General features: G+C 33.6%; 1 protein-coding gene across 2 annotated transcripts; it reads right to left on the reverse strand.

The window, feature by feature from the left end:
• Window positions 1-432: 432 nt before the first annotated feature.
• LOC128239132 (E3 ubiquitin-protein ligase arc-1-like) lies at window positions 433-10018 on the reverse strand. 2 transcript variants are annotated; one of them, XM_052955624.1, is made up of 9 exons: window positions 9899-10018; window positions 7748-8647; window positions 5901-5960; window positions 5056-5115; window positions 4211-4270; window positions 3365-3424; window positions 2523-2582; window positions 1685-1744; window positions 433-994 (listed from the first exon to the last, which is right to left on the reverse strand). In XM_052955624.1, exons 2-9 carry the CDS (start codon window positions 8634-8636, stop codon window positions 939-941), a joined length of 1305 nt encoding a protein of 434 aa, XP_052811584.1. In that variant the 5' UTR covers window positions 8637-8647; window positions 9899-10018; the 3' UTR covers window positions 433-938. The 2 variants fall into 2 exon arrangements, with proteins under 2 accessions (XP_052811584.1, XP_052811585.1); XM_052955625.1 differs by lacking the exons at window positions 3365-3424; window positions 4211-4270; window positions 5056-5115.
• Window positions 10019-10745: the final 727 nt, after the last annotated feature.

Consider the following 10745-nt stretch of genomic DNA (forward strand, 5'->3'; position numbering starts at 1 on the left):
TATATGATATTTTAAATTAATAAAATGTCTAAAAAAACAAGAAATACATGAACTTTTTAAATGCTTAATAATATGAGAATATTTTTGAGAATAAAAACCACAAATAGAAACCACACCATATTTAAACCCAGTAGTTTTCCTAATTTTCCCAGCATCCTCTATCCGTTACGAGGTCTCTGAGAACAAAAATATCAATCACAGAATTACTTATGTCAAATGAAAACCAATGCACATTATGAAATAGCTGTAAACCATTACGTTAGCAGGCAGAGGAACTTCCAGTTAAATATTAAATGAATCAAATAAAGTATGCATATGTCTTACAACTTTAATGTAGAGGTAAACGTGTTACGGTCAATAGTTGTTTTAAGTCCAGTATCATAGTTGTTAAGTCCAAAACTGCCCCAATGGATAAAAAAAGAAAACTCGAAATAAAGATATTACTTTTATCATAAATACATGTAATCTTTTAGTGGTTTGAATACACTCAGAGGTCGGGTTGTGGTGGTTTTAGACAGGATGATTTTTCATACTTCATTCTACAAGACAACAAAAGCAAAACAAATAAAATTCTAAATTACGAGGCTTGCGTGTAACGTTCAATTGTTTAATAATAGGAAAATTGAAACCACTAAAGCTCAGCATATAATCTTAAATTGTTTAATTATAGGAAAATGGAAACCACTAAATCTCACCATATTTCAACACAGCAGGCTTATCAGACTTGTTTTGGATTTAAGAGTAAATAAGATTTCACTTCACTCAAAGTTTGTGTTCTTGTGGTTTTTGACAAGACGATTTGTTTTACTTCAATTTACAAGAAAACAAAAATAAAATATATAAATCTCCAAAATACAAGGTTTGCATGTATTTTTCTTGTATAATAAGAGAATATATTTCATAATAGAAAACACTATTTATCGACACAGAAGGCTCATTCATTTTTTCCAGAATCCTCCACCAATTGTAGGTCTACGAGAACGGGGCAGTTGACCTATAAGTATAAGATGAAAAGTATCGAATAAATTACAGTATATCTTCATATACGAGTTACAATGTTTATGAGAGTTTAAACGTCTTACGGTCAATTTATGTTTTAAGGCCATAATTGTAACGTTAAAAACTGCCGCAATGGATAAACAAAGAAATATACTAAATGAAGGTATTTTTATTAAATGCGGGTTTTGTTACTTCCCAATCATCGTTTTTGTAAGAAAATTACTAGCAAATTATTTTTCATTAAACTCAAAATTAAGGGCTTTGCAGTTTCGGACACGAAAATGGTTTTCTTCTGGCTAGCAGGGAAATCAATGTTTTTTTATGTCAAACTTTTATTTAAAATAAATCAAAGACGAGCAGTCAGAGTTTTGTGAAATTTGGCAATGTAGTTTTGGACAGGATATTAATGCATTTGTTTGAGGCGGGTAATGGATTAAAGTTGGTCACAGTAAAGCTTGTGGGCTGAAAATGAACCTGTGTTCTGGGAGAATATGTGATTGTCTATGGCTGATGACGGAAAAACGTCGGTCACTCTAAAGATTACATGCGCGATTGTAAGCGCTCATGGGAGCTCATATAGCAATTAACAAGATAACATGATTGTCTGAAATACAGGGCTTGCATGTAACCTTGAATTGTTTTAAAAAGAGGAACATATTTGAGAATAGAAACCATTAAAACTTACCATTTACAACTACACCAGGATCTTCTATTATTATTTCTTCCTCTCCCAGTACCAAGTTCTCTGAAAAAAACACACTATCAATTACGGTATTATTTATGTCAAATCAATACCAAAACACACGAAGAACTTCTTGTGTAACAACATTAATGAATGCAGAGTAACTGTATGTTTAAGAAAAAAATACCGAATAAGTAACAGGTGAGTATATCGTCATACGAGTTACAATTTTAATGTAGAGGCTTAATGTTTTACGGTCAATATTTGTTTTTTATGTCCAGTACCATAGTTGTAAAATTCAAAACGTCCACAATTAATAAACAAATAAATAAACTAAATGTGTTCTTTGGTACTTCCCATTCATCGTTTTAGAAGGCATTTTTGTGATAAAATTATCATCTCATTAATCTCAAAGTTAGGATTGAATGGTTTTGGACAAGAGGATGATTTTCTTCTGGCTAGCAAGTTTCATGTCAAAATTTTATTTATTAGAAACCAAAGACGATCCAACACTGTTTTGTGAAATTTGGCTGAAACATGAAAGGCAGTTTTGGACAGGATATTAATGCATTTGTTTGAGGCGGGTGATGGATTAAAGTTGGTCACAATATAGCTTGTGGGCTAAAACTGAACCTGTGGTTTGGGAGATGTTATTGTCTACGGCTGATGACGGATAATGGCCGGTCACTCTAAAGATTATAATACGCGATTGTAAGCGCTCATGGGAGCTCATATAGCAATTTACAAGATTACATGATTGTCTAAAATACAGGGCTTGCATATTACCTTATTTTTTTTTAATAGGAGAACATAATTGAGAATAGAAACCATTAACACTTACCATTTACAACTTCACAAAGATTTTCTATTAATATTTCTTCCTCTCCCAGTACCAAGTTCTCTGAATAAAAAAACACTATCAATCACGGTATTATTTATGTCAAATGAATACCAAAACACACTAAGAACTTCTTGTGTAACAACATTAATGAATGCAGAGTAGCTGTATGTTTAAGAAAAAAATACCGAATAAGTAACAGGTGAGTATATCGTCATACGAGTTACAATTTTAATGTAGAGGCTTAATGTTTTACGGTCAATATTTGTTTTTTATGTCCAGTACCATAGTTGTAAATTCAAAACGTCCACAATTAATAAACAAATAAATAAACTAAAGGTGTTCTTTGGTACTTCCCATTCATCGTTTTTGAAGGCATTTTTGTGATAAAATTATCATCTCATTAATCTCAAAGATAGGAGTTGAATGGTTTTGGACAAGAGGATGATTTTCTTCTGGCTAGCAAGTTTCATGGCAAAATTTTATTTATAAGAAACCAAAGACGATCCAACACTGTTTTGTGAAATTTGGCTGAAACATGAAAGGCAGTTTTGGACAGGATATTAATGCATTTGTTTGAGGCGGTTGATGGATTAAAGTTGGTCACAGTATAGCTTGTGGGCTAAAACTGAACCTGTGGTTTGGGAGATGTTATTGTCTACGGCTGATGACGGATAATGGCCGGTCACTCTAAAGATTATCATGCGCGATTGTAAGCGCTCATGGGAGCTCATATAGCAATTTACAAGATTACATGATTGTCTAAAATACAGGGCTTGCATATTACCTTAAATTGTTTTTTTAATAGGAGAACATATTTGAGAATAGAAACCATTAACACTTACCATTTACAACTACATCAAGATCTTCTATTATTATTTCTTCCTCTCCCAGTACCAAGTTCTCTGAATAAAAAACACACTATCAATTACGGTATTATTTATGTCAAATCAATACCAAAACACACGAAGAACTTCTTGTGTAACAACATTAATGAATGCAGAGTAGCTGTATGTTTAAGAAAAAAAATACCGAATAAGTAACAGGTGAGTATATCGTCATACGAGTTACAATTTTAATGTAGAGGCTTAATGTTTTACGGTCAATATTTGTTTTTTATGTCCAGTACCATAGTTGTAAAATTCAAAACGTCCACAATTAATAAACAAATAAATAAACTAAATGTGTTCTTTGGTACTTCCCATTCATCGTTTTTTTGAAGGCATTTTGTGATAAAATTATCATCTCATTAATCTCAAAGTTAGGAGTTGAATGGTTCTGGACAAGAGGATGATTTTCTTCTGGCTAGCAAGTTTCATGGCAAAATTTTATTTATAAGAAACCAAAGACGATCCAACACTGTTTTGTGAAATTTGGCTGAAACATGAAAGGCAGTTTTGGACAGGATATTAATGCATTTGTTTGAGGCGGGTGATGGATTAAAGTTGGTCACAATATACCTTGTGGGCTAAAACTGAACCTGTGGTTTGGGAGATGTTATTGTCTACGGCTGATGACGGATAAAGGCCGGTCACTCTAAAGATTATCATGCGCGATTGTAAGCACTTATGAGAGCTCATATAGCAATTTACAAGATTACATGATTGTCTAAAATACAGGGCTTGCATATTACCTTAAATTGTTTTTTTAATAGGAGAACATATTTGAGAATAGAAACCATTAACACTTACCATTTACAAATACATCAAGATTATCTATTATTATTTCTTCCTCTCCCAGTAGCAAGTTCTCTGAATAAAAAACACACTATCAATTACGGTATTATTTATGTCAAATCAATACCAAAACACACGAAGAACTTCTTGTGTAACAACATTAATGAATGCAGAGTAGCTGTATGTTTAAGAAAAAAATACCGAATAAGTAACAGGTGAGTATATCGTCATACGAGTTACAATTTTAATGTAGAGGCTTAATGTTTTACGGTCAATATTTGTTTTTTATGTCCAGTACCATAGTTGTAAAATTCAAAACGTCCACAATTAATAAACAAATAAATAAACTAAATGTGTTCTTTGGTACTTCCCATTCATCGTTTTTTTGAAGGCATTTTTGTGATAAAATTATCATCTCATTAATCTCAAAGTTAGGAGTTGAATGGTTTTGGACAAGAGGATGATTTTCTTCTGGCTAGCAAGTTTCATGGCAAAATTTTATTTATAAGAAACCAAAGACGATCCAACACTGTTTTGTGAAATTTGGCTGAAACATGAAAGGCAGTTTTGGACAGGATATTAATGCATTTGTTTGAGGCGGGTGATGGATTAAAGTTGGTCACAATATACCTTGTGGGCTAAAACTGAACCTGTGGTTTGGGAGATGTTATTGTCTACGGCTGATGACGGATAAAGGCCGGTCACTCTAAAGATTATCATGCGCGATTGTAAGCGCTCATGGGAACTCATATAGCACTTTACAAGATTACATGATTGTCTAAAATACAGGGCTTGCATATTACCTTAAATTGTTTTTTAATAGGAGAACATATTTGAGAATAGAAACCATTAACACTTACCATTTACAAATACATCAAGATTATCTATTATTATTTCTTCCTCTCCCAGTAGCAAGTTCTCTGAATAAAAAACACACTATCAATTACGGTATTATTTATGTCAAATCAATACCAAAACACACGAAGAACTTCTTGTGTAACAACATTAATGAATGCAGAGTAGCTGTATGTTTAAGAAAAAAATACCGAATAAGTAACAGGTGAGTATATCGTCATACGAGTTACAATTTTAATGTAGAGGCTTAATGTTTTACGGTCAATATTTGTTTTTTATGTCCAGTACCATAGTTGTAAAATTCAAAACGTCCACAATTAATAAACAAATAAATAAACTAAATGTGTTCTTTGGTACTTCCCATTCATCGTTTTTTTGAAGGCATTTTTGTGATAAAATTATCATCTCATTAATCTCAAAGTTAGGAGTTGAATGGTTTTGGACAAGAGGATGATTTTCTTCTGGCTAGCAAGTTTCATGGCAAAATTTTATTTATAAGAAACCAAAGACGATCCAACACTGTTTTGTGAAATTTGGCTGAAACATGAAAGGCAGTTTTGGACAGGATATTAATGCATTTGTTTGAGGCGGGTGATGGATTAAAGTTGGTCACAATATAGCTTGTGGGCTAAAACTGAACCTGTGGTTTGGGAGATGTTATTGTCTACGGCTGATGACGGATAAAGGCCGGTCACTCTAAAGATTATCATGCGCGATTGTAAGCGCTCATGGGAACTCATATAGCACTTTACAAGATTACATGATTGTCTAAAATACAGGGCTTGCATATTACCTTAAATTGTTTTTTAATAGGAGAACATATTTGAGAATAGAAACCATTAACACTTACCATTTACAACTACATCAAGATCTTCTATTATTATTTCTTCCTCTCCCAGTACCAAGTTCTCTGAATAAAAACACTATCAATCACGGTATTATTTATGTCAAATGAATACCAAAACACACTAAGAACTTCTTGTGTAACAATATTAATGAATGCAGAGTAGCTGTATGTTTAAGAAAAAAATACTGAATAAGTAACAGGTGAGTATATCGTCATACGAGTTACAATTTTAATGTAGTTGCTTAATGTTTTACGGTCAATATTTGTGTTTTATGTCCAGTACCATAGTTGTAAAATTCAAAACGTCCACAATTAATAAACGAATAAATAAACTAAATGTGTTCTTTGTAACTTCCCATTCATCGTTTTTGTACGCACTTTTGTGATAAAATTACTAGTAAACCCTATCTTAAAAACTCAAATTTAGGAGTTTTATGGTTTCGGACAAGAAGGTGATTTTCTTCTGGCTAACCAGTTTCATGGCAAAATTTTATTTATAAGAAACCAAAGACGATCCAACACTGTTTTGTGAAATTTGGCTGAAAAATGCAAGGTAGTTTTGGACAGGATATTAATGCATTTGTTTGAGGCGGGTGATGGATTAAAGTTGGTCACAATATACCTTGTGGGCTAAAACTGAACCTGTGGTTTGGGAGATGTTATTGTCTACGGCTGATGACGGATAAAGGCCGGTCACACTAAAGGTTATCATGCGCGATTGTAAGCACTTATGAGAGCTCATATAGCAATTTACAAGATTACAAAAGTGAGATATATGCCTGTCTGAAATACAAGGCTTGCATGTTACCTAATACAGGCAGATCAAAACAGCCTCAATGGATAGATATAGAAATATATTAAATTAGTATATCACCTTTAACATTAAATATGTTCTTTGTGACATCCCATAATCGTTTTTCGTACGCATTTTTGTAATAAAACTACTAGTTAATAATATTCCTTCAATATTGGGGGCCTTGTGGTTTCGATCAAGGTTTAGTTTATCTTCTGGTTGTCAGAGAAACCAGTTCTCTTCCTGGCAACACTTTATTAATAGAAAACTAAAGACGATCAGACAAAGTTTTGTGAAATTTGTTTGAAAAAGGCACGGTAGTTTTGGACAAGATATAAGTGCATTTGTTTAAGGCGGGTGACGGATTAAAGCTTGTTACACTAAAGCTTATCATGCCCACTTGTCAGTGCTCATTAAAGCTTGTATAGCAATCTATAAGACAACAGAGGCAAAATATCTTATTGTAAAATAGAATGCTACGGTTTATCTTTGTTATGATTTGAGTTCTAAGTTTATAGAGACATTTTATATAGAAAATAGCATCCTGTATTGTTTCTTCAGGTGATCAGTTTTTTCTATCCATAATATGTTATCTTGCATTTTTTCTACATTTATGAATAGAAATAGTTTTAAATTGAAATATAAATCTACTATGACAATTTACATGATCAATATGCGCATTTTGTTTGTACATGCAATAGTTAAGTTAGTACCTAAATGCATTTTTATAATAAAATGAGAGGTAAATCATATTTGATAAAACTAAAAAGTTTTGACCTTGCAGTTTTGCACACGGCAATCTTTTTCTTCTGCTTTCATAACACCCAGTATTTTCATGGAAAATCTTCATTCAAAGGACATCTAAGACGACCAAAAAGATCCCTGTGACTATAACAAGTGAGAACATCTTCAAATTGTGAACAATTATCCAAAGGAGGAAAACGTTTTACGGTCCATTTTTGTTTTAATTTCATAATTGTTATGGAAGAAACTGCCTCGAAGGACGTACACGAAATATGCCACCTTCTAGAGTAGGATCATAAAAATGAATGCGTACCTTTTTCACTACTCTGTATTTCGTCCACCGTTCCAAGGCCCGTGCTTGATGACAATAGTTTTTCAGTGGCCGTGTCCTTTCTAATCTGATAGCGGTGAAAAGTCGTGTCTTTCTTTATGTCAGTCAGGCCGCACTGCAGGCTTTGTATTTGTTTCTTGGCTCTCTTGACTTCAATAAACAATTGGGTAGTGTTTCTCTCATGTTTTGCAAGTTTGGTTTTGATTTCTTCCATCTTACCTTTTAGGATATCACATTTGGGTTTCATGGAGCGAAGACGTGTTTCATCGGTACTTTTCATTTCCTCTATTATCTTTAGAAGGGCATTTTCCCTCTCATCAAAGTATGTTTTTATCTTCTTCCGGTATTTATGTAACCTTGACATTTCATCTTCAGCCAGCTGTTTTATTAAATTCAATTTTGTTTGAATGTCCTCAGTACAGTACCCAAGGTCTTTAGACAATTGAGAAATTGCTTTCATTATGTCTCCATACTCCTGGCAATCTTGAAAGCATATTGATATTTCAGATATGATGTCAACATGACATGTTCTATGATCTTTAACTAGACAATGTCCGCAGTTGAGTGTCTGGTGGGCTGGACAGAAGTATTTAATAAACTCTTCAGGATGAACATCGCAAGGCTCAGTGCTGTGTGGCACATCTGACTGCCCCTTAATAGCTTTAGGCATACTACTCTTATCCAAGAGTGAATGAAACTTCGATATGTTTTGTTTCTTGTGGACATTTGTGCAGGTAGAGCACATGAACTCCTTGCAGATAGTACAATATGCCTCGGCTGGAACTGTTTCCCCATCATTGGAGCAGGGGTGGCAGAAGGTCGCGTCCACGGCAGAGGCATCTGCCAGGATTTTCTTACCGGACACCTCCATTGTACGTCAAACTATATAAGAATTGCTATTTTACATACTAATCTGAATACACCTTATCACGCCAACAACGATAGCAAATCGCTTGATATACCACATATATAATAAATCTTGAAAAAGGCTTAATTCATCAATCGAGTTATCAAAAAAAATAAGAAGAAATAAATATTATTCGAAATACACGTACATTTACCTATTCAGACTTTACACGCGGCGTGATTAGTGTTAAAATATTATTCTTACTAGTTAGATATCTTATCTTAGATATACTAGTAGTTTCTACTCTGGTTTATCAATAGACCAATGCATGTGGCTAAAATACGCAAACGTTTTCATTATATATTAACCGTGTCCATGTCCTCTTTTTGAACAATAGTTTACTCTTAAAGGTGTGTTTACGTTCTTAAAAGCATACTTAAACAAATACCTTTAAAGATCGGATAATGAATGTAAAGTTTATTAACAATGAGTGAGTGACTTAGTGATCAAACTTAATTTGTGTTTGCGATGCATTACATACTTGTACTATCCATACTTTCAAAAAACCATAGATTGATAAAATTATACAGACTGATAAAATTGAGGTTATTTTGGAATGTGCGTTTAACAATAACTTTTCTATTTTCAGAAATGAATAGTATATCATTAGTTACTTGTTGAAAGCAATTGTAATATGAGAATAGTTCCTACCTCTTCCTTATTAAATTAATAACTCCATTTCTGAAATGCAAGTATTGAAAGAGGAAGTTGTCTACCAGGCCTATTAAACTGATCCATGATCTTAAACTTAAACCTGCTCCATTCCGACACAACGTAGAATTATTGGTTTATAAAAATGATACGAAGCTAAAAGCCTATGATTCGTTTTACAATCGTTTTACATGTATTCAAGACGTATTCATGGTTTATGAATTAAATAAGTGTCACTCTTATGCTTTATATGATAAGATGTATACTTAGTCTACTGATTGAAACTAGGCGGAAATAGTAAATTAACATACACGCTTTTGATTCAGTCAGCACTGAGCACTGAGTTTTCTATTTACATACATGAATATGATATCATTAGTAAATGTTAAACTGGACTGTACTGCCGAATAGTTTCCAACTGTAATATGACAATTAAAAGAATTATATAAAACCTACCTTTTATTAATAAGGTATGTACCTTATTAGATCAAAAACTCTATTTCAGCTTTCCGACTTTTGAATGAGAAAGTAACCTACCTGGCTAATTTAATCGATACATGTACACTTTTACTCACACCGGCTCAACTCCGTCACAACGTAGAATGATTGGTAATAAAAGGCTTCACATTCGTATAACACTCACACCGGCTCAACTCCGTCACAACGTAGAATGATTGCTAATAAAAGGCTTCACATTCGTATAACACTCACACCGGCTCAACTCCGTCACAACGTAGAATAATTGGTAATAAAAGGCTTCACATTCGTATAACACTCACACCGGCTCAACTCCGTCACAACGTAGAATGAATGCTAATAAAAGGCTTCACATTCGTATAATACTCATACCGGCTCCACTCCGTCACAATGTAGAATGAATGGTAACAAAAGGCTTCACATTCGTATAATACTCACACCGGCTCAACTCCGTCACAACGTAGAATGAATGCTAATAAAAGGCTTCACATTCGTATAATACTCACACCGGCTCCACTCCGTCACAACGTAGAATGAATGGTAACAAAAGGCTTCACATTCGTATAATACTCACACCGGCTCAACTCCGTCACAACGTAGAATGAATGCTAATAAAAAGCTTCACATTCGTATAATACTCACACCGGCTCAACTCCGTCACAACGTAGAATGATTTGTAATAAAAAGCTTCACATTCGTATAATACTCACCCCGGCTTAACTCCATCACAACGTAGAATGATTTGTAATAAAAAGCTTCACATTCGTATAATACTCACACCGGCTCAACTCCGTCACAACGTAGAATGATTTGTAATAAAAAGCTTCACATTCGTATAATACTCACACCGGCTCAACTCCGTCACAACGTAGAATGATTTGTAATAAAAAGCTTCACATTCGTATAATACTCACACCGACTCAACTCCATCACAACGTAGAATGA

The sequence above is a fragment of the Mya arenaria genome, chromosome 6, assembly GCF_026914265.1.
Source record: "Mya arenaria isolate MELC-2E11 chromosome 6, ASM2691426v1".
Classification (NCBI taxonomy): Eukaryota; Metazoa; Mollusca; class Bivalvia; order Myida; family Myidae; genus Mya; species Mya arenaria.

What these genes read in the sequence shown, in the direction of transcription:
- LOC128239132 (XM_052955624.1), bottom strand. Translation starts at nt 8,636, where the DNA reads ATGGAGGTGTCCGGTAAGAAAATCCTGGCAGATGCCTCTGCCGTGGAC. An exon ending in TCTTGATGTATTTGTAAATG is followed by an intron (nt 4,271 to 5,055) that starts GTAAGTGTTAAT and finishes TTTTTTATTCAG; the next exon opens with AGAACTTGCTACTGGGAGAG. An exon ending in TCTTGATGTATTTGTAAATG is followed by an intron (nt 3,425 to 4,210) that starts GTAAGTGTTAAT and finishes TTTTTTATTCAG; the next exon opens with AGAACTTGGTACTGGGAGAG.